Here is a 27,351-nt window from a genome sequence, read left to right as displayed (position 1 = left end):
TGGCCCTTTGCACGGTAGCTGGAAGAATGTTTACCTAAACTACTAGACAGGAATGCATCGGATGAGGAGCGGAGCAGATAATCTTGAAGGTGAAATACAGTTTTTGGCAGGCAATAGGCTGGATCAGGCACCGTTAGCCGCGCAGGGAGTAGGACAAAGTTCATGGATACAGATGCAGGCTCGGACTGGAGCTTTCAGAGGCAGAAGGCAGGGAAAGGCTTGAAGACAGAATTCAGGGCCTACTCGCCTGAATCTGTAAAATGTGGAAAGTGAACCACATAAAGTCGGTGGCCTTTCATACTTAGGAATGGAATATCTGACCCATTCATGGCGGATCTGAAAGAGGACATGTTGACGGTGGACGTATTTGCGTCTTCATAACTGGAACTGGAGGGAACATACATGTACTTATAGCATGCACATGGAGCCGTTGGGGTCTACGATAGGGGACATAACTGATCACAAAATTCATATTTCCTCAACACAACCACCCACAATCACACACAACCACCCACAACCACACCCACAACCACACACACAACCACACCCACACACACAACCACACCCACACCCAACCACCCAACCACACCCACAACAACACCCACACAGCCACACACAAGCACACACACACACACACACAACTACACACAACCATACACACAACCACACACACAACCAACCGCACACACACAACCACACACACAACCACACACACACAACCACACACACACACAACCACACACACACAACCACACACACAACTACACATACACAACCACACACACAACCACACACAACCACACACACAATCACAACCACAACCACACACACAACCACAAACCACACACACACAACCACACACACACAACCACACACACAACCACACACACAACCACACACAAACCAAACACAAACCACGCACATCCCCCCACACAACCCCAAACACAACCACACACACAACCACACACAACCACAACCACACAACCACACACAACCACACAACCACACACACAACCACACACACAACCACACACACAACCACACACAACCCCACGCACAACCACACACACAACCACACACAACCACACACACAACCACACCCACAACCACACCCACACAACCACACACACACAACCACACACACACACCCACACACACAACCACACACAACCACACCCAAACACACACAACCACACACACACAACCACACAAACAACCACACAACCACACACACACAACCACACACACACAACCACACACAACCACACACACCCACAACCACACACAACCACCCCCACCCACACACACAACTACACACAACCACAACCATACACCCAACCACACCCAACCACACACACACAACCACACACACAACCACAACCACACACACAACCACAACCACACACACAACCACACACAACCACACACAACCACAACCACACACAACCACACACACAACCACACACACAACCACACACACACAACCACAACCACACACACAACCACACACGCACAACCACACACAACCACACATTCACACCCACACCCACAACCACACCTGCACCCACAACCGCACCCACACACAACCACACACACACACACACACGCAACCACACCCAACCACGCATTCACACACACCCACAACCACACCTGCACCCACAACCGCACCGACACACAACCACACAGATGCAACCACAACCATACACACAACCATACACAACCACACACACAGCCACACACACAACCACTCACACAACAACACACACAACCACACAACCACACACTCACAACCACACACACAACCACACACACCCACAACCGCACCCACAACCACAACCACACCACCACACACACACAACCACACACAACCACACAACCACACACACACAACCACACACACAACCACACACACACAACCACACACGCACACAACCACGCACACACACAACCACGCACACACACAACCATGCACACACACAGCCACGCACGCACACAACCACACACACAACCACACATACAATCACACACACAACCACGCACACAACCACACACACAACCACACACACAACCACACACACACAACCACACACGCACACAACCATGCACACACACAGCCACGCACACACACAACCACGCACACAACCACACATACAATCACACACACAACCACGCACACAACCACACACACAACCACTGTTGGAAGGCGTTCCCCGGGGAGGCTGCGGAATGGGTTCCTGACCACCCTGAGGCCCACCTTTCCCAGAATTAGGCCGAGCAAGAGCAGGGAGGCCCTTCCTGGAAGGGTCTCGCACCTAGGATCGCACGCGCTGCGCTTACTCTCTCTTTGGATAGAGGGACACCACACAGTAGTTCGTTATAAGGCAATAAGCTTTTATCGGTAGTTGTCAGGGATCTTTATGATCCGGCAGGCAGGTGCAGAATTAATGCCACAAGCGGCAGCGATCTTGTGATGATGGGAAAAGGGGTAGCGGGACAGTCTTTCAATCAGTGTCTCTGCGAGGTATCCGGCGCACAGCTCTCAATCCTCGAGCTGAGGGGATGTTGCTTCTCTCGGCAATCTCTGCCGATTCTCTTGGAGGAGCGGGCCGCGAGTCACTCAGCAGGCACCGGAGGGTCGTAGTTCAGGGAGCCGCGACGTCGTCAGCAGGGCTCAGATGGTTCAGCGTTCGGGGAGCCGCGACGGCGTCAGCAGGGCTCAGATGGTTCAGAATTCAAGGAGCCGCGACGGCGTCAGCAGGGCTCAGATGGTTCAGCGTTCGGGGAGCCGCGACGGCGTCAGCAGGGCTCAGATGGTTCAGAATTCGAGGAGCCGCGACGGCGTCAGCAGGGCTCAGTTGGTTTCAGAGTTCGGATAGCGTTTCTTCTGTTCGGTGAGCGATCGAGCCGCGACCAGGTCCGCAGGCTCTCGTCAGTCCAGGTCTTCTCTGCCCTCGTCCCTTCAGCACCCCTTGTTATACTCCCCCTCCTCTTTGAAGTCCGGAGTCCTCGCGGAGAGGGGTCTCGTGCCTGGGGGGGCGATGTGTCGGGGTTTCCTGTCGCTCAGCCCCTTGATCTATTCAGATGTGTCCGGGAGGGACCCCAGACGCCCAGCAGGAGAGGCGCCCGCTCACCGGGGGCCTGGTGGCCGATCGAAACCTCCCTCGGGAAAGAGTCCAGAAGTGTGACAGAGTCGGCGCCTCTCGGTCTGGTTTGGGGGGGGGGTTTCTTTCTCCCTCGGCCGGGCATGCGTGTTGGGGATCTTGTCGGCCCTCGGGATGTTGGTCCACGGGAGCCGGAAGGCCGTGTCCATGAGGTTCGGCGTGGTTGTAGTGTACTTTGCTGGTCGGGAGGGCCCACGCCACGAGGCCGGTCTCACACGTGCCCCCCCCAGCTGAAAGGCGGGGAGAACTACCCATCCACTTGGGAGTTTTCCTCGCTGAAGCGGAAGAATCGGGACAGGCCGTCCGCGTTGGCGTGGTCAGTCTCGGGGCGATGTTCCACAGTGAAATCCATCCCCTGGAGGGAGATGGACCAGCGTAGCAGCTTGGGGTTTTCCTCTCGCATCTGCATCAACCACCGCAGGGGTCGATGATCTGTTTGCACTCGGAAGTGTGTTCCGAACAGGTAGAGCCGTAGCTTTTTGAGAGCCCAGACTACGGCGAACGTCTCACGTTCAATCGTGCTCCACCGCTGTTCCCGGGGCAGTAACCTTCGGCTGATAAAGGCTATGGGCTGATCTATGCCTTTGTCGTCGTATTGTGAGAGGACTGCCCCGATGCCGTGTTCCGAGGCGTCCGTCTGGACCACAAACTCCTGGGCGTGGTCGGGTGCTTTGAGTACTGGAGCCGCGCACATTGCGGCCTTTAGGGTGTCGAACGCCTTCTGGCAGGCGGGAGTCCAGTGTATTTTCTTGGGGTGTTTTTTGGAGGTTAGTTCTGTGAGAGGGCCTGCGATGCTGCCATAGTTTTTAATGAACCTTCGGTAGTAGCCGGTGAGGCCCAGGAAGGCTTGGACTTCCGTTTGGGTTGTAGGGGGTTCCCAGGACAAGATGGCGTCGATCTTCGGCTGGAGGGGGGCGACCTGCCCACTCCCCACCTGGTGCCCCAGATAAGTTACGGAGCCGTGCCCAATTTGACATTTGCTAGCTTTGATGGTGAGGCCGGCTCGGCGCAGAGCCAGCAGGACTTGACGGAGGTGCTGGAGGTGCTCGGTCCATTGGGAGCTGAAGACCGCTATGTCGTCAAGGTATGCTGCGCTGAACCCCTCTAGTCCGGCCAGGACCCTGTTCACCAGCCGCTGGAAGGTGGCCGGGGCATTTTTCATTCCGAACGGCATCACCCTAAAGCGGTAGTGCCCATCCGGGGTGGAGAAGGCGGAGCGCTCCTTGGCTCCCTCGGTGAGGGCAATCTGCCAGTACCCACTGGTCAGGTCGAAGGTGCTGAGGTAGCAGGCGGCCCCAAGGCGGTCAATGAGTTCGTCGGCACGGGGGATAGGGTGAGCGTCTGCTCGGGTGACCGCATTGAGGCCTCGGTAGTCCACGCAGAATCTCAGCTCGGGGGCAACACCCGGGGTAGTCGCCTTCGGAACCAGGACTACCGGGTTGGCCCAGGGGCTGTCAGAGGGTTCAATCACCCCAAGGTCTAACATCTTTGCCACCTCGGTCTGGATGCAGGTCCGGACCCGATCAGGGACCCGGTAGGCCCGATGTCGCACTGGCGGGCTGTCTCCGGTGTCCACGTCGTGGACACACCAGCTGGTGACCCCGGGGGTCAGGGAGAAGAGATCCGCGAACTGCCCAAGTAGCTGGCGGCAGTCGTCGGTCTGTTGGGCTGTGAGGGCGGTCGACAGTCTCACTCCCTCCACCGATCCATCGGTTTCCTTCGCCCCCAGGGGGTCTGGGAGGGGCTCGGTGTCTTCTTCGGTCCCATCGTCGGTGGCCAGGAGTAGACTTAATTCGGTCCGCACAAAGTGGGGCTTGAGGCTGTTCACGTGGAGAACCCGGAGGGGGTTCCGCGGGGACTGCACATCGATGAGATAGGTGACTTGGCTCTTCCGCTCGATCACCTTGAAGGGTCCAGTCCATTTATCCTGGAGAGCGCAGGGTCTCACCGGGGCCATGACCCAGACTTGTTGGCCTGGCTGAAACTCGACCAGCGTAGCATTCTGGTCATACCAGCGCTTCATCTCTTCTTGACTGGCCTCGAGGTTTGCTTCTGCGAGTTCCCTGAATTTTCGGGTCTGGTTGCGGAGCGCCAGGATGTATCGGAACACGTCTGGAGGGGTCCCCTGGGGGGTTGCTTCCCACCCCTCCTTGACCAGGCTCAGGGGTCCTCGGACGGGGTGTCCATATAACAGTTCGAATGGGCTGAACCCCAGGGATTTTTGGGGGACCTCCCGGTAGGCGAACAGGAGGCATGGGAGGAGGACGTCCCACCTCCGGCGTAGGGGTTCTACTAGTACTCGGGCCGATCCCAACTCGGCCGACTTCTGTTCACTGTACAGCAGTCCGTTCTCCCAGTATACCCAGTGGGTGCCAGTCTGGTCGCCTGCTGCTTGGGCCTCGGCCTGTTGTCGGGGTCCAATGAGGGACGGGCAGGTGGATTGTTCTTGACAGAACTCTTCACGGGAGGGGCCCCCTTCGCAGGGCCACGGGGCCAGTTCTGGCAAGTCCCCGAGTTTGGTCAGGGTTGCGGGGTCGGAAGGCCTGGATTCTTCGCCGGGAGCGGTTGGTTCGTCCAGAAGGGGGTCGTCGGCCTTTGGTGGTGTATCCTGGCTCTCAGGGATGGTGGCGGTGTTCAGGGGCATGGCCTCTCCCCCCTCGGAGGAAGGCGCCCGGAGAGTCATCGAGCGCGTGGTGGCGCATACCCACTCCGGTAGGCCCATCATCTCGAGGTGGGCCCTTCGTTCCACTTGTCCCCACGGGGAGTTCTCCAGGTCGTTGCCCAGGAGGCAGTCCACGGGCTGGGAGGTTCGGACCGCTACTTTTAACTTGCCGGTGACTCCCCCCCATTCGAAGGGGACTAGGGCCATCCGGCAGAGGCTCTCTGAATTGTCGGATGAGATGACGGGGCAAAAGGCGTCAGGCAGGATCTGATCCTCGGAAATCAGGTGACAGTGGACCGCCGTCACACTCGCCCCTGTGTCCCGGAGCCCCTCGATGCGGTGACCGTTGACCGTCACCTGCTGTCGGTACTTCTTTGTGTTGGCGGGCAGGGGCATGCCGGGGACCATCTCCCGGTCCCCTAGGGAGAGACCAAGGCCATGGCAGCTGGTTCCCATTCTTTGGAGTCTTCCATCTCTTCCCCCAGGGCTACAGAGGCCATCTGTCGAGCCGGCGGGGTTGTGGTGGTGGTTCGCTGGTACAGGGGACACTGAGGGTCACTGGCATAGTGTCCGGTCTGCTGGCAGCGGAAACATGTGATTCTCCCTCGGGGTCCCGGCCTCCCTGGGGGCCCGGTGCTGGCCGGAGGCGGAGCTGGAAAGGGCGGAGATTGTCATCTGGGAGGGCTGAGCGGGGATCCCCCCGGGAGCTCCCTTTGCCGGCCTTGGTTCCCTCTGCCCCTCTGGCGGGGGGGTCCCTGATGGTGGCGACCGTAGTCTCCCACGGGGCCCCGGGAGGTCCGGGTGTTCACCCACCGGTCAGCCTCGACGGCCAGTTTCCGAGGGTCTGTGAGTTTGCTGTCCATGAGGTGCTGGCCCAGCTCCACGAAGCAATTAGCGGCCAAGTGTTCCCATGCGATCAGGTCGAACAGCTCCTCAAAGGTGGAGACCTTGCTGCCCTTGATCCATCCGTCCAAGGCCCGGCTGTAAAAGTTCACGTACTCCACCCATGTGGTACCGGGTATCTTTTTGCAGTCTCTAAACCGTTGCCGGTACATTTCAGGGGTGAGCCCATATCTAGCTACCAGGGCCTCTTTCATGTGACTGTAGGAGTTCGTCACGGTGGAGGGCAGGTCCAGCAGGGTAGCTCTCCCCTCGCTCAGGAACCGGCCCCACAGCCCAGCCCCCCAGTCTTTCTGCGGGACTCGGTGGGAGGTCATGGCGACTTCGTAGGCCTTGAACCATTGCTGAATATCGTCGTTTTTATACTATTCTTTCACCACATCCTTGGGGATGTGGACCTTCGGTTCCACGGTGGAGGGGATGGGTTGCGTTTCCGAGGGTCGGGTCTCCGCCCGCTTGGCCTTGAGCTCGATCTCCTTCAGGCTACGTTCGTGCTCTAGTTGGAGTTTCTTTTCTTCGTGTTCTCTCTGTCGTTTCTTTTCCTCTAGTTCTCCGTGTAGGCGTAACTGTTCTACTGCCAGTTTTATCTCTCCTTTGATTTTTAGCTTGGCTAGTTCCAGTTCGTGGTTGCGACTTCTTTCTCGGTCCGCTAGTTCCTCTGGGGATAGGCCCCCCTCGGTGGCGCCGTTCCTCCCCGGGCTGCTTCGTGGTTCGTTGGGGTGCTCTCCTTCTGCTTGTGACCGGGGAGTTTCTGCCTCGACCCAGGTTTTTAATGCCCCCTGGAAGTCCTCTTTCGTGCTTAGTCCGGTGGTAGCGATTCCAAAGTCTTTGCAAAATTGTTTCAGTTCTCGGTGCGTATACGATTCTAACTGGTCTTTTTGAAATGCCGTGCTCTGCGGCACCTAGGGAAGTTTCTCCTTCCATTCTTCTCGGTGGTGCGTAAGCCGTCTACTGCACGATCTCCAGGTGTTGGCTCGGATCCCGTCGCCTGCCACCAAATGTTGGAAGGCGTTCCCCGGGGAGGCTGCGGAATGGGTTCCTGACCACCCTGAGGCCCACCTTTCCCAGAATTAGGCCGAGCAAGAGCAGGGAGGCCCTTCCTGGAAGGGTCTCGCACCTAGGATCGCACGCGCTGCGCTTACTCTCTCTTCGGATAGAGGGACACCACACAGTAGTTCGTTATAAGGCAATAAGCTTTTATCGGTAGTTGTCAGGGATCTTTATGATCCGGCAGGCAGGTGCAGAATTAATGCCACAAGCGGCAGCGATCTTGTGATGATGGGAAAAGGGGTAGCAGGACAGTCTTTCAATCAGTGTCTCTGCGAGGTATCCGGCGCACAGCTCTCAATCCTCGAGCTGAGGGGATGTTGCTTCTCTCGGCAATCTCTGCCGATTCTCTTGGAGGAGCGTGCCGCGAGTCACTCAGCAGGCACCGGAGGGTCGTAGTTCAGGGAGCCGCGACGTCGTCAGCAGGGCTCAGATGGTTCAGCGTTCGGGGAGCCGCGACGGCGTCAGCAGGGCTCAGATGGTTCAGAATTCAAGGAGCCGCGACTGCGTCAGCAGGGCTCAGATGGTTCAGCGTTCGGGGAGCCGCGACGGCGTCAGCAGGGCTCAGATGGTTCAGAATTCGAGGAGCCGCGACGGCGTCAGCAGGGCTCAGTTGGTTTCAGAGTTCGGATAGCGTTTCTTCTGTTCGGTGAGCGATCGAGCCGCGACCAGGTCCGCAGGCTCTCGTCAGTCCAGGTCTTCTCTGCCCTCGTCCCTTCAGCACCCTTTGTTATACTCCCCCTCCTCTTTGAAGTCCGGAGTCCTCGCGGAGAGGGGTCTCGTGCCTGGGGGGCGATGTGTCGGGGTTTCCTGTCGCTCAGCCCCTTGATCTATTCAGATGTGTCCGGGAGGGACCCCAGACGCCCAGCAGGAGAGGCGCCCGCTCACCGGGGGCCTGGTGGCCGCTCGAAACCTCCCTCGGGAAAAAGTCCAGAGGTGTGACAGAGTCGGCGCCTCTCGGTCTGGTTTGGGGGGGGGGTTTCGTTCTCCCTCGGCCGGGCATGCGTGTTGGGGATCTGGTCGGCCCTCGGGATGTTGGTCCACGGGAGCCGGAAGGCCGTGTCCACGAGGTTCGGCGTGGTTGTAGTGTACTTTGCTGGTCGGGAGGGCCCACGCCACGAGGCCGGTCTCACAACCACACACTCAACCACACATACAATCACACACATATACCCACACACAACCACACACACACAACCACACACACAACCACACACAACCACACACAACCACACATCCACACACACACCTGCAACCACACCTGCTCCCACACACACAACCACACACACAACCACACACACAACACACACAACCACACACAACACACACAACACACACAACACACACACAACCACACCCACAACCACACACACAACCACCCACAACCACACACAACCACCCACAACCACACCCACAACCACACACAACCACACACACAACCACACCCACACCCAACCACCCAACCACACCCACAACCACACCCACATAACCACACACACACACAACTACACACAACCACACACACACAACCAACCACACCCACACAACCACACACACCCACACACACAACCACACACACACAACCACACACACAACCACACATACACAACCACAACCACACACACAATCACAACCACACACACAACCACAAACCACACACACACAACCACACACACAACCAAACACAAACCAACCACAAACCACACACATCCCCCCACACAACCCCAAACACAACCATACACAACCACACACAACCACCCACACAACCACACACACACAACCACACACACAACCACACACACAACCCCACACACAACCACACACACACAACCACAACCACACCCACACAACCACACACACACAACCACACACACAACCCACCCACCCACACACACAACCACACACAAACACACAACCACACACACAACCACACACACACAACCACACACACAACCACACACAACCACAACCACACACAACCACCCCCACCCACACACACAACTACACACAACCACAACCATACACACAACCACACACAACCACACACACACAACCACACACACAACCACACACACAACCACACACACACAACCACACACACACAACCACACACACACACACAACCACACATTCAAGCACACACCCACAACCACACCTGCACCCACAACCACACCCACACACAACCACACACACACAACCACACCCAACCACACATTCACACACACCCACAACCACACCTGCACCCACAACCGCACCGACACACAACCACACAGATGCAACCACAACCATACACACAACCATACACAAAACCACACACACAGCTACACACACAACCACTCACACAACAACACACACAACCACACAACCACAACCACACACAACCACAACCACACACAACCACACACTCACAACCACACACACAACCACACACAACCACACACACACCCACAACCGCACCCACAACCACAACCACACCCACACACACAACCACACAACCACACACACAACCACACACAACCACACACACATAACCACACACACAACCACACAACCACACACGCACACAACCACGCACACATACAACCATGCACACACACAACCACGCACACACACAGCCACGCACACAACTATGCACACAACCACACATACAATCACACACACAACCACGCACACAACCACACACATAACCACACACACAACCACGCGCACACAACCACACACGCACACAACCACGCACACACACAACCACGCACACACACAACCACGCACACACACAGCCACGCACACACAACCACGCACACAACCACACATACAATCACACACACAACCACTCACACAACCACACACACAACCACACACTCAACATACACATACAATCACACACATATACCCACACACAACCACACACACACGACCACACACACAACCACACACACAACCACACACACAACCACACACAACCACACACACAACCACACACAACCACACATCCGCAACCACACCTGCTCCCACACACACAACCACACACACAACCACACACACAACCACACACAACCACACACACAACCACACACAACCACACATCCGCAACCACACCTGCTCCCACACACACAACCACACACACAACCACACACACAACACACACAACCATACACAACACACAACCACACACACACAACCACACACACAACACACACAACCACACACAACACACAGACACACAACCACACACACAACCACACCCACAACCACACACACAACCACCCACAACCACACACAACCACCCACAACCACACCCACAACCACACTCAACCTCACACACAACCACACACACAACCACACCCATACCTAACCACACCCACAACCACACCCACACAACCACACACACACACAACTACACACAACCATACACACAACCACACATACACAACCACACACACACACAACCACACACACACACAACCACACACAACCACACACATAATCACAACCACACACACAACCACACACACACAACCACAAGCACACAAACCACACACACACAACCACACACACACACATACACAACCACACACACAACCCCACAACCACACACAACCACACACAGAACCACACACACCACACACAACCACACACAAACCACACACAACCCCCACACAACCCGAAACACAACCACACACACAACCACACACAACCACAACCGCCCACACAACCACACCCAACCACACAACCACACACACAACCACACACAAACCACACACAACCCCCCACACAACCCCACACACAGCCCCACACACAACCACACACACAACCACAACCACACACACAACCACACCCAACCACACCCACAACCACACACACACAACCACACACACAACCACACACAACCACACCCAAACACACACACACCACAACCACTCAAACAACAGCACAACCACACAACCACAACCACACACACACAACCACACACACAACCACACACACAACCACACACAACCACAACCACACACAACCACACCCACACACAACCACACCCACAACCACACACAACCACACCCAACCACACACACAACTACACACAACCACAACCATACACACAACCACACCCAACCACACACACCCAACCACAACCACAACCACACACACAACCACACACAACCACACACACAACCACAACCACACACAACCACACACAACCCCACACACATCCACACACGCAACCACACACACACAACCACACACACAACCACACACAACCACACATTCACACACACCCACAAACACACCTGCACCCACAACCGCACCGACACACAACCACACAGACGCAAGCACAACCATACACACAACCATACACAAAACCACACACACAACCACACACACAAAAACACACACAACCACACAACCACACACAACCACACACTCACAACCACACACACAACCACATACAACCACACACACACACACAACCACACACAAACACTCCCAAACACACACAACCACACAAACAACCACACAACCACACCCACAACCACACACACACAACTAAACACACACAACCACACACACAACCACACACACAACCACACACAATCACACAACCACACACACAACCACATACACAACCACACACACACCCACACACAACCACACCCACAACCACACACAACCACCCCCACCCACACACACAACTACACACAACCACAACCATACACACAACCACACACACACAACCACAACCAACCACACACAACCACACACACAACCACAACCACACACACAACCACACACAACCACACACACAACCACACACACAACCACAACCACACACAACCACACACACAACCACACACACAACCACACACACACAACCACACACACAACCACACACACTACCACACACACAACCACACACACACAACCACAACCACACACAACCACACATTCACACACACCCACAACCACACCTACACCCACAACCGCACCCACACACAACCACACACACACACACAACCACACCCAACCACACATTCACACACACCCACAACCACACCTGCACCCACAACCGCACTGACACACAACCACACAGATGCAACCACAACCATACACACAACCATACACAAAACCACACACACAGCTACACACACAACCACTCACACAACAACACACACAACCACACAACCACAACCACACACAACCACACACTCACAACCACACACACAACCACACACAACCACACACACCCACAACTGCACCCACAACCACACCCACACACACAACCACACAACCACACACACAACCACACACAACCACACAACCACACACACACAACCACACACACAACCACACACGCACACAACCACGCACACACACAACCACGCACACACACAACCACGCACACACACAGCCACGCACACAACCATGCACACAACCACACATACAATCACACACACAACCACGCACACAACCACACACACAACCACACACACAACCACACACACACAACCACACATTCACACAACCATGCACACACACAACCACGCACACACACAGCCACGCACACACACAACCACGCACACAACCACACATACACTCACACACACAACCACACACACAACCACACACACAACCACACACTCAACCACACATACAATCACACACATATACCCACACACAACCACACACACAACCACACAACCACACACACAACCACACACACAACCACACACAACCATACACACAACCACACATCCACACACACACCTCTAACCACACCTGCTCCCACACACAACCACACACACAACCACACACACAACACACACAACCACACACACAACACACACAACCACACACAACACACACAACAAACACACACACACAACCACACACACAACCACACCCACAACCACACACACAACCACCCACAACCACACACAACCACCCACAACCACACCCACAACCACACACAACCACACCCACACCCACAACCACACCCACACCCAACCACCCAACCACACCCACAACAACACCCACACAACCACACACACACACAACTACACACAACCATACACACAACCACACACACACACAACCAACCGCACCCACACAACCACACACACACCCACACACACACAACCACACACACAACCACACATACACAACCACACACACACACAACCACACACAACCACACACACAATCACAACCACACACAACCACACACACACAACCACAAGCACACAAACCACACACACACAACCACACAAACACACACACACAACCACACACACAACCCCACAACCACACACAACCACACACACACAACCACACACAGAACCACACACACCACACACACAACCACACACAAACCACACACAACCCCCACACATCCCGAAACACAACCACACACACAACAACACACAACCACAACCGCCCACACAACCACACCCAACCACACAACCACACACACAACCACACACACAACCACACACACCACCACACACAAACCACACACAACCCCCACACAACCCCACACACAGCCCCACACACAACCACACACACACAACCACAACCACACACACAACCACACCCAACCACACCCACAACCACACACACACAACCACACACACACCCACACACACAACCACACCCAAACACACACAACCACACACACACCACAACCACACAACCACAACCACACACACACAACCACACACACACAACCACACACAACCACACACCACCACACCCACACACAACCACACCCACAACCACACACAACCACACCCACCCACACACACAACTACACACAACCACAACCATACACACAACCACACCCAACCACACACACCCAACCACACACACAACCACAACCACACACACAACCACACACAACCACACACACACACAACTACACACAACCATACACACAACCACACACACACACAACCAACCGCACCCACACAACCACACACACACACCCACACACACAACCACACACACACAACCACACACACAACCACACATACACAACCACACACACACACAACCACACACAACCACACACACAATCACAACCACACACACAACCACACACACACAACCACAAGCACACAAACCACACACACACAACCACACAAACACACACACACAACCACACACACAACCCCACAACCACACACAACCACACACACACAACCACACACAGAACCACACACACCACACACACAACCACACACAAACCACACACAACCCCCACACATCCCGAAACACAACCACACACACAACAACACACAACCACAACTGCCCACACAACCACACCCAACCACACAACCACACACACAACCACACACACAACCACACACACCACCACACACAAACCACACACAACCCCCACACAACCCCACACACAGCCCCACACACAACCACACACACACAACCACACACACAACCACACCCAACCACACCCACAACCACACACACACAACCACACACACACCCACACACACAACCACACCCAAACACACACAACCACACACACACCACAACCACACAACCACAACCACACACACACAACCACACACACACAACCACACACAACCACACACCACCACACCCACACACAACCACACCCACAACCACACACAACCACACCCACCCACACACACAACTACACACAACCACAACCATACACACAACCACACCCAACCACACACACCCAACCACACACACAACCACAACCACACACACAACCACACACAACCACACACACAACCACAACCACACACACAACCACACACAACCCCACACACAACCACACACAACCACACACACAACCACACACACAACCACAACCACACACACAACCACACACACACACACAACCACACACAACCACACATTCACACACACACCCACAACCACACCTGCACCCACAACCGCACCCACACACAACCACACACTCACACACACAACCACACCCAACCACACATTCACACACACCCACAAACACTCCTGCACCCACAACCGCACCGACACACAACCACACAGACGCAACCACAACCATACACACAACCATACACAAAACCACACACACAACCACACACACAACAACACACACAACCACACAACCACAACCACACACAACCACACACTCACAACCACACACACAACCACATACAACCACACACACACACACACACACACCCACAACTGCACCCACAACCACACCCACAACCACACACAACCATACACACACAACCACACACAACCATACACACACAACCACACACACACAACCACACACGCACACAACCACGCACACATACAGCCACGCACACACAACCACGCGCACACACAACAACGCACACACACAGCCACGCAAACACACAACCACGCACACAGACAACCACGCACACACACAACCACACACAGGCAACCACACACACACACAACCACACCAAGCATTGGCATAGACAATAGGTCTCGCCTTTGGGACCTTATAAGTGTTTAGCCACGCAACAGTTGATGTGGTTGCACCAAGGATATTGTGCTGCATAACTAAATACTTCGAAGGTCCCTAAAGTGAGACCTATTGGCTATGCCAATGCTCGTTCACTTAAGAACATGAGTATACGTAACTCAAAAAGCAGCCTAAATAGTGAACCACAGTTTTTCATTTAAATTAATTTGAATTAGTATTACAAATAGTACTTTGGATACATACAACAATCCCCAATATTTACTTTTTCATCATAATCCAAAAACACTAGCCACCCATTCCACCAACAAAAGCTCTATCCCATTTTAGTAAAAAAAAAATGCATTATTAAAATAATAGCTCAATGTTTACATTTTAACTTTAAAATATTTGTATTTAATTACATTGAATAGTTTAAATTAAAAAGATTATTTACTTAATATTATGTTAATAATTTTAAAATAACCAGTTTTATTCAGTGGAATGTGGGGCTTATCAGTGTCCTATTTGAAGCTTGTTCCTGAATGCTGATATCAACTAAACCTTCTGAATCCAGGTTATATACTACCAAATAAGTTGACTCTTTTAGCAGTGATTGCGAGTAAAAGATCAGAATATTCAGTAATTGTGAAAATGCTTTCCTTGATAGTGTCACTGCTGGTGTTGGAAATAGTAGTGGTCTCTTCGAGGTTATCAACGGGGTCTTTGGTAGTGATGAGATCATCATTGATGCTTTTATCATCTGTTCATCATGACTGAGTCTTCTTGTTCAGCTACAGGATGGGTGCCTGTGATGTTAACAACGGCAGTGTGTGGTCGTCAGCAATAGGCTATCGTTGTCGGTGGTGTCGCAGGATGGGTCCTGACAACGGTAGCTTCCTTATTGATGATGGTGGACTCCATATCTACAACAGTTTAGGTGGTAAGATTAAGAGGGCCTCAGAACTTTTTTTTGTGACATTTTTGTGCAGGGTGTTCCAAAACTGTTTTTGACACCTTTTCTGAGGAATTGTAAAGAGGAACTTCATTGAAGAACTCCAGTGCTTGAGGTTCAGGGTGCTGTCTCTTGCACGCCACCTTTGTAAAAGTGGTTTATGGGGTCCTTTGTATGGAATCATCTCCTCACGAGGAGGCATCCCTGGTAGAGGCGGAAATGCTGTTGCTTTTGAGGTTATAGAGGGCCAGTCTTCTTACCCTATCATTCAGAGTCTTTTAGGGGTTGCTGATGTCATACTGTGAAGCATTATCAGATGGACATAGGCACTAAATATTCCGTAAGTGGGAATAATCTGCATAGATCTTTTTCCACAGGGTTAACAGGTTTTGAAGTTTCTCCTTATCTGCCATGATGATAGTTTGGAGAATATAAAAGTACCCTACAATAACTCACAGCTGAGTGTAGCTGAAGCTAGGGCTGGCTGTAGTCCAGGGAAGATCAAGAAAACATTGAAAATCCAGTCAATGTGTTTTAGAATGCAAAGAGCATAGCTTTTGCAGGGACTCCATCAAATATGTGGTAGAAATCTGAGCTAAGGTGGCTGGTAGTGGGACTTGAGAGCCCGGCACATGCATCTCATTGGCTGAAGTTTTGGTTGTTGCAAATGAGGTGGGTGTGCCTCTAATCAAACACTGTTGTTGGGCCTCTCACCATTGTAACACAGTTTATTGCAATTTTAAAAGTACCAGATATTTGCAGCCTGACAACTGTTAAAGATTAAAGCATGCAAATCTATGAGAGATCCAATGCTGCAGAACTAATGAGCAATGTGTGAGGTCTGCCTGATGAACATTGCGCATGGATATCTGGCGGATGACGTGCCAGGGTCGGCTGGTGATTGGTACGATGGCTGCCAGGTGAGTGTTGTACCGCAAGTGTGTGGTGTAAGAGCTGCCTGGTAACACTGTGAGGGACATCAGGTGAGCTGCCTGTTGAGTACTATATATCCACTGCCTGGCAAGTGATATGTGAAGAATCACTGGTGAGGGATGTGTGGGGACATATTGGTGAGGAATGTGTGATGGCTACCCTGAGAGAATTGTACTAGAAATACATTCTCAGGGATGTTTTGGATTACCTGATGAGCGAAGGACAAGGGGTTCCTTGTGAGTGAAGTGCGTGGACTGCTTTGTAAGTCATGTGTCAGAACTGCTGGTAAGCTAGGAGTGCGGACTGCCTGGTGAATGATGTGAGAAAACAACTTGTGAGAAATGTTTATGAACCTCATGATGACTGCTACCTTGTTGGTGATAGGCGGGAGTTGACTGGCAATTAATATGTAAGGACTGGTAAATAGCGCAAGAGGATTCTTTCATATCATCTCCACCAAATGTCTTCTTCCCTTTGTTGTATCATAAACTTGGTGCATTTTTCTATTTTCTCTAGTTTTCAGGCTTTCAGGAAGCTGCTGAAAAATGCTGTATGTGCGGCCACCTAATTTTGGAAAAAGTGAGTATTTGCTGCACGTTGTGTGCAGTTACAGACAAAGGATTTGTAGATCTGACTTGAGGTACATGCCTGAACTCCTTGAGTTCCTTAGTAATAGGCTTGCTGTTAATGAGGTACCTGGGATGCCCCAATCTACCCTGGCAGGATTCTTCCTCTTACGGAGCCCTGTAGATTGTGAACCTGAGCTGTGTGTGTGTGTGTGTGTGTGTCTGAAAGTAGAAGATTGAGGTGCCATAAAGGAGCTTTGTGTGTGTGTGTCAGTGATGTGAATTATCAGAGCAAATGTGGGTGCCAAGCGGGCATTGTTGGTTCGGAGTGAGGTACATTATCAGAGCTTTGATTCTGATTCCACTATTGGAATAGTAGATCCTGTTACATGTCACTATTGGACTATTCTTGCAGCGCTGTGCCTGGTCCCAGTACTGCAAGAGCAGGGGTTGCATGTCATACAGCTGAAGTGCACCTGCAGAGCTTTAATTGTGGTATGTGCAGATATAGCAAGAGGTGTTGAAGGATAGTATTGAGGTGCATGGCTAGAGCCGTGTGTCTCAGTACTGTAATAACAGGTGATGCTGTAGGTTTGACTTCTGCTGTTGTAGAAGTCAAGGTTTGAGGTATTACAGACCCTACCTAGGGTGCTAAAGTAGATTGGTTTCGGGGGCTTGTAGTCAAGTAAGTTGAGTTGCGCTTGTGGAGCTGCAGGTATTCACTCGGGTCGCATACACAAGGAGATGATGGACGAAGCGCTGAAACTTTTCAGACACTCAGCCCCAGTCACAGATCTGGGTTGAATCCATTATCGTTCTATAGCTCACTTCGCCACCCCAGTTCAGACCCAGCCATATGCAAATCAGTCTTGACCCTGTTCATCATGGGAACATTCCAGCCAGAACTGTCAAGCCATGTCTTGCCTGGACCGGAAACAAGCATCCTGAGACCAGTTTCGGGGTAACACCCCTCATCAGCCAGCCTAGCTTGAATCCAATGGCAAAGTGAGCAAGGGAACCAAGTCTGGGCATACCCTGCCAACTTGGGGCGAACAAAGCAAACACAAAGAGATGATGAACAGAGCACTGAAACTTTTCAGACACTCAATCTCAGTCACAGATCTGGGTTTAGTTCATCATCATTTTTTAGCTCACTTCGCCACCGCAGTTCAGACCCAGCCATATGCAAATCAGTCTTGACCCTGTGCCTCATGGGAACAGTCTAGCCCGAACTGCCAAGCCATAACAATGATAGATTCAACCCAGATCTGGGACTGGAGGGGAGTGTCTGTAAAGTTTCAGCGCTCTGTCCATAATCTCCTTGTGTTTGCTTTGTTCGCCCTAAGTTGGCAGGGTGTGCCCAGACGTGGGTCCCTATCTCATTTTGCCACTGGATTCAAGCTAACCTGCCTGATGAGGGGTGTTACCCCGAAACCGGTTCCAGGAGGCTTGTTTCCGGTCCAGGGAAGACCTGGCTTGGCAGTTCCGGCTCAACTGTTCCCATGAGGAACAGCGTCAAGACTGATTTGCAGATGACTGGGTCAGAACTGGAATGGCGAAGTGAGGTAAAGAACGACGATGAATTCAACCCAGATCTATGACTAGGGGTGAGTGTCTGAAAAGTTTCAGCGCTCTATCCATCATCTTCTTGTGTTTTTCCTATGCACTCTGGTAGGTCAGGGTTGGGTGCTGTAAGTCATACTGAAAAGCTTTGATAGATGAGATGTTGCGCTTGTGAGGTCCTATAGTGTTGCTGGTTGGGCTGCTGAAGTATGCCAGCCTTGTGTGGTGCTGTAGTTTGCCAGACTTAGGAATTTTGGTAGGTCAGGCTGGTGCAGTAGTAAGATAAACTGGGGTGCTTTACATAGCAGGGGTGTTTTAGTAGGCAAGGCTAGTTGGTCATGCTTGGGTGGTTGGACGTTTGGTTATTCAGGCCTGGGGCACTCCAGTATGTCATACCTGGCCTCTGTAGGATCCACCAGTGCTGGAGCAAGTACCACTATTGATAAATCTTATGAGGTGTTACATAGATTTGTAATTGTTTCCCTTCTCTGAAACACCTGTCAAAGCACAACACCAGACACACCTAAGCACACAGACAGAACTGCAGTCTGATGAATACAGGGCCTCTTTGCGTCGTTTGCCCTGCTTCTTGGCATGCAGTGATAAGTACACGTTACTTTGATTGACCACCACTTTGCTGATTCTGTAGCAGCGAGAATAGTCTCCAAGTACAGTCAGTCACAAGCCTGCTCTTGGCATTATGCTGAAGTATGCATGGATATCATTGGTCAGGATCTGTTTGCAGTTACAAAAAGCCACAACACCCTAGGACCGAACAGGGAGTGTATGGGTAGAATCTCAAAAGCGCACTTGTATGTCAGGCTTGAGTGCTGTAGTAGTCTGCTGAAGTGCCCGGTTATGCTGCAGTCAGTCATATTCAGTCGCATGCTCTTTGTGCTCCCTCTAGATCCTGCCTGCTTTGGGGAAGACCTTCCACCCCGGCTGCTTTCGCTGTGTGGTCTGTAACAAGAAGCTGGATGGCATCCCGTTCATGGTGGACTTCAACAACAAGGTCTACTGCGTGACCGACTTCCACAAGTGAGCACCTCTGCCCTCGCACCTCTCTCATCCTTAAGTACAGGCGTGCATGCAAGGTGTATGGTGTGAAGGCTCCCCACCTAAGATTCAGGTCACAGTATTATGTTTATAATCACAGGAACCACACAGTGCCCTCCTGTGTCACCACACAACTTACGTCGTGCTGCGTGGTATTCCTACAGGCCTCCCACTTTTATCGGCACACGCAGTCCATTTCTCACCCTCAATAACTCACCCAGTATGTTAATCCTTTCTGCATTTTGTTTCAGCATTTTTGTCTTATATTTCTTTGAAGCAAGAGTGGTGCAGACAAATGCTCTGTGAAGAGAATGCAGAGCATAAGTATGTTGGTGGTAGGTTGGCAACATATAGACATGATTGATAAAGAATTAAACCAAGCAAAAGACAGTACATCGCACAGAGAAGCATTTAATAGTTACATATTTACGTTAGGGTTATGGTAGCAGAGTCATCAGTGTGCTAGCACCAATATCGGAGTGGGGTGAGGGGATATTTTGCAGGCAGTGTAGTTCTCACATTTGAGATAGTCCGCTTTCAGGACATACCTGAACTGGGAAAGGAAGAGTCTCGTAAGCATTTCCAGATTGGAAATCCGGCCGAAAGCTGGGGTAGAGTATGCTTCACTTTATACTATAGGCGGTGGTCCTTTGCTTCAAGGCTTCTTGGTCTCCCCGAAACTTATGCAAGTATGTGTGTTGTTTTTATGGCAAGAACATAGCAAAAAGGCAGCAAAGCACTGTAGAGTCGAAGGCAAGGATACATTCAGCGATTAACTGCAGAGGTGTTTGGTTTGTGGGAGCAGGGGTCTGCTGTTTCATGATATAGTGTTTTTTAGATCTCGCCTGACCCAGCGCATGCGCTGGTCTGGCGAGACATTTTGTGAGTGCTCCAAAAAGTGCTACCAGGCCAGCGTAGACATACAGTGCATGTGCGCGGGCGCGCGTGTCGCGCTTTACCGCGATTACTGTCACATTCGCGGCCGCACGGCCGTTTTGATCTTTGATCGCGATCACTTTCGCGGCCGAGGCTTCAATGGATTGCAGCAGTTAAAACAAGCATTGGCATAGCCAATAGGTCTCGCTTTTGGGACCTTATAAGTGTTTAGTTATGCAACTGTTGCATGGTTAAACACTTATAAGGTCCCAAAGGCGAGACCTAATGGCTATGCCAATGCTTGTTAAACAAATTGTTAAGTTCGGGCAGGGCCCGGGCATTCCTAATGCAAACAGGGATATCGTTCCAGATCCTGGAACAACAAAATAGTCACTTCATGGTAAATAATGCCCTTGTAGACACGTGTGTCAACCTTAACCACTCCCTGAACATGCGTTCTGCTTGCTATTAGGGTTTATAGCTGACCAGTATGTTACCAACTTGGTCGGTATTTTCATGTCAAGGCTGGTAAAAATATATTGATATGTATTCATAGACTAGATTTTTAGGTCTCGCCTGACCCAGCGCATGCGCTGGTCTGGCGAGACTTATTGAGAGGGCTCCAAAAAGTGCTACCAGGCCAGCATAGAGCTACAGTGCATGTGCGCGCGCACCACGCTTTACCGCGATTACTTTCATTTTCGCGCATTACCGCGATTACTTTCATTTTCGGATCGTGATCACGATTACTTTCACTTTCGCGGCCGCATGGCCGCTTTGCATAGCCAATAGGTCTCGCCTTTGGGACCTTATAAGTATTTAGTTATGCAACTGTTGCATAGCTAAACACTTATAAGGTCTAGTGGTTCATTTGTAAAATGTTAAGTGCCAGGGCTCTGACCAGGAGGCCACTGCAGCTTCCACCACACATCGCCCTTGTCATCGCTGCCAAAACAACTACTAACAATCTCTCTCGCCTGCAAGGGAGACAGTTCAGATTATTCCAGGTCTCCAAAGCTAAAGGAATGGCTGGGGAGGCAGGTATTAGTAAATTTTAATGTACATTGTATTTCTAAACAACCGTTGTTCTGCTCATCTCTAAATTAGATGAGCAGCGCCACCACGTGGTAGACTGTCAACACCATACTTCGAACAGTTAGGTGCCGGTGCTGAGCACCGGAAAGCACCGGCGCAAATTAAGCACTGATAAGGTCCCAAAGGCGAGAACTATTGGCTATGCCAATGCTTGTTTAGTATGTAAACTAGTACTACTCATGTACGGTGCTGTTCACAAACCTACAGCTATCTCCTATCTTTTCTTAACCTAGTTTACAGAGATCTCTGCATACATAGGTATGGGTGTTTGCAGTAGATGTGGGAGATACAAGGGGAAGTGGCTACAAAATGGGGAAAACGTAATACTAAATGGCAGGGGTAAGGGGAAAAGAGATGCTTATAATATCACATACCCACAAAAGGCTGCATTCCATAGATGTCAAAACAGGTTCAAATGTACTCCAGCCCAGCCTTGGAATGCATAAAGCTCACACATGACTCCTCACAGGTACTTCACTCGCTTAGAAATAATGGAGAGAGTTGAAATATAATATCCCACCACGCCTATTAGAACTAATATTAATGTAATATGATTGTATTAGAACATTTATATAGCACTTACTACCGGTATGGGGCCCTGAAGCGCTTGCCTACATAGGCAGCACTCTACACTGTGTAGGATGAATGTGCTGTCCTATATGGGAAGTGTTTCCAGGTCATGTAAATTACCACAGAGGTGCGGTTATCTCGTTTTGGGATGCATCGCTTAGCAGTGTGATGGATGAAAAAGGATGGGAGAGGCACACAGTTTATTGTTTTCAGCAAGCTCTAATCTTTGGCCAGTTTTGGAGATCCCTTTATTGTATTTTCTATGATTATATTCCATTTAGCTGGTTACTTACCTAAGTTGTCGATCCTGAGATATTTTGTTTAAAGTTTATGGTTCTGACCAGCGATAGGTTGGAGGGAGAAATGGTAGAGAGATTTGCTCAGATAGACTTTTGTTTTTTGATTCCCATTGTGAGATTTCAAGAAGCGTTCATAGTAGGTACCTTATCGCAACCTACAGTGGTGGACTAAATTAAATCCTTCCATTGGCTGTGGCATGTGGTAGATCTCTTCAGTTATTCCATGCCTGTTCAGTGGTGATGGGTTGTTTATTGCTGTGGCCTTGTACATTTTTGGCGATGGCCATTACCCACAGCAGCACTTTCTTATGCGAGTGAAGAGTGTCAAGTAGTATATCGGGACTATTATACAGACTAAATGATCTAATTCAACTGCAAGACTCCTCAGTGTTATGTTATTAGTTTTAGTTAAGGCCAAGAAGGACATATATGGTATTGTAATTGCATTTATGTAGCACTTACTACCCTTGACAAAGGGTTAAAGCGCTTGACTCTGGGCAGCATGCTGCTCTAGAGCCCAAGGTGTTTTTTTTCTTCTGGTTATTGTTGGTTATTGGGGTTAGCCTTGTGCTCTTAAGGAAACTGTTCCATTCATTTGCTCCAGTTTCTAAACGGTAAATCAAATGAATAGGAGTTAGATGTAATCTTTAGTGAGAGAGGGGGTATGTGAATCCATGCAAATCGTTAACGTATTAATACATGAGCTACAGGAGATTAATTATTGTTAGGGTGCAGTGATACATCTTTTAAACAACAGGTTGTGATCTTTGAAGTAGGGTGTGGGCAATTTGCAGAAATCCAATAATAGTGATTAAGGCAACCATGCATGTGAGCTGTCCTCGGAGAGAGGGAGCATGCAGAGGTAGTACTTAGTTTGGAGAAAAAAATAAGTTCCAGTGCCCAAAGCTTTGCTCTGAAGCCCTCGTCCGGTACTATTAAACATCGGTGTCCCAAATAACAAAGCTGCATAAGATTGAATCTACCTCAGTCCTCTCTAATTTACTACCAGACACTGCTTACCACTTATCTCACTCTTGCTTTCTTCCTTTGTAATGGCTGTTCCGTCTTTCTCCTTCTTTCTTCTTTGTGTGTTTTTTACCTCTCTAGCTCTCATCAATGTCTGATGAGTAAAATAAGTGCCGGTGGATGGAAAGTAAGTAGAGGGTCATTTGAAATAAAAGCAGAGACAACAATTTGAAGTTTTAAGTTAAGGTCAATTTTCAAGGAAATATAGAGAAGACTTATGCGAAGGCATGCAATCTGAGGAGGCAGAACTGTAGAAAGAAACATTATTTGCATGTGCGACAGTGATATATTCGGTACTTTTGATCGACGGTAGAATCAGGTAAGCATTCTGTTGCCAAAAAGACTATTACCCGAAAGGCTACTGCTATAGCCCTGCTTCAGAAAGAAACAGATGATTAGCTCAAGGGCTGGAAGGGCACAGTAAAAGCTGTATCCATACATAGGGAAATATAGAGCGGTTTAGGCTGAGGCAAAGGGAGCAGTAACCTCATGACCATAGCAATATGAGAGAGTATATAGGGTAAATCAGACAAACATTGAAGAGGACGTTCTGCAAATGCTGGAGCTGAAATCTTTTGATGTTAAAGTTTACATGTTGGATGTGATAGTAATGATGCCATTCTGCCTTCTGAGATCCTGGCTCCCTCGTCTTCTTTCTATGGCTCAATCCGCTCCCTGGAGGATTCCACTCACCCCCTTCTGTTCCATCACTGGGTGCATTCCTCTTTGAAATTTTGATGTCTCAGCTTTGAGATTGAAAGGGCTGGGTTCTTAAGGAAACAAATTCCCGTTTTGTCCATTCAGCAGTCAAGATGTTCTTCCACATTTAAGGCTTAGTCTAAGCATTGGAAGAATTTTCAGTCATGGTATTCAAGGTAATATGTTTCTGCTGTGAAATGTGACATCAACATGGTTCTGCAATGTCTTTTTGACGGTTTTGAAAAAGTATTGGCTGTTTTTGCTTTAAGTACCCAGTGGGCAGGGATTAGTGCCCTTAGATATCCCCGTGGATGATTTTTGGAGGATGAACAGTTGTGTTATAGATTACTTAGAAGGATTCCTTTATCCAGACCTGTAGTTAAAGTTTTCTTCCCTCCTTGGGACTTACCAGACCTTTTAGGTCCATTGTGTTAAAAATCTCCACATTTAAGTTGTATTTGTAGTTGCGATAACATTTGCAAGAAGATTCGGAGAGCTAGTTGCAGTTTTCGGTAAACCAACTTATCTAAGAATTCTATGGGATAGGATTGTTCTGAAGCCTAATGTAGGATGCTGGCTCTTTATATATTATACCAAAAAGAGGTATACTGTGTAAAGAGTCCAGGTATCCCTTATAAGTGGACGGGGGCAATCACGAGCAATCACAAGATGCTCTCTTAGGCGGTCGTGTGGTCGAGCAGCCTTAGGCTTATCAGAGAGGAGTGTTAGACATCTGCTGTATACACCCAGTACACCGGACTCAATAAGGATATCTACACCAATTTATAAAATAGCACTTATCTTTATATAATTTTAGGCACCAAGATCATCCAAATCAGATAAGTACATTTCGAGTTAGAAATGTTTATAGTTTTAAAAAAGTGACACAATCTAATTTCTGAAGTGGTTATTTTTTTATTTCTTAGAGTTTTATATAGCGCAAACTAGACCAGAGAAATCTGGTATCAGAGCGCTTTACATGAGCACCAGTTTCATTACAGATGGACACATTCATTTTTGTTAGGCACGGGGAGATTAAGTGATTTGCCCAGAATCACAGGATGTTGAGCGTCGTTGCAGGGATTTGAACCCGGTTCCCCAGCTTTGAGGTCGACCGCTCTAGCCGTAAGGCTACATCCTCTCCCCAATCAACAAGTATTCTCTCAAAAGCTGATCAGCTTCAGACATTTCCACAGTAAGAGCAGTAAGGTGCCAGTCCTGCTGAAGCCCCTCCAGCACACCTTTGTGCGTTCCGGGCACCATTTCCTGAGTCAGGCGGGAGTGAGGTACCAATACCAAACTATTTTGTATGCTGTTTGCGGGTTTCCATGTTGCACGCCGTGTGCCTGGCTTGGTACTAGATATCTGAGCAGTCTTTGGCTGTTAGTGCGCGTCCTAGCTCCGCCTCCCAACTTTTGCCCTGCTGTTTTGTCTTGCATTGACGCCTGGCCTTGGAGCATAGATCTCTGTAATAAGACACCTGTCAAA

At 50.5% G+C, this 27,351-nt stretch overlaps 1 protein-coding gene across 1 annotated transcript in view; it reads left to right on the top strand.

The window, feature by feature from the left end:
- The window catches only part of AJUBA (ajuba LIM protein), a 241,080-nt gene that overhangs the window by 97,464 nt on the left and 116,265 nt on the right, over nucleotides 1–27,351 (top strand). Inside the window, exons 4-5 of the mRNA XM_085650699.1 lie at nucleotides 18,630–18,692; nucleotides 21,150–21,280. Of these exons, the coding sequence (XP_085506825.1) occupies nucleotides 18,630–18,692; nucleotides 21,150–21,280 (194 nt within the window). The remainder of the gene's footprint in view (nucleotides 1–18,629; nucleotides 18,693–21,149; nucleotides 21,281–27,351) is intronic.

This window comes from Triturus cristatus, chromosome 1_1 (genome assembly GCF_964204655.1).
Source record: "Triturus cristatus chromosome 1_1, aTriCri1.1, whole genome shotgun sequence".
NCBI classification, from domain to species: domain Eukaryota; kingdom Metazoa; phylum Chordata; class Amphibia; order Caudata; family Salamandridae; genus Triturus; species Triturus cristatus.
This window is presented reverse-complemented; position numbering and strand designations above follow the sequence as displayed.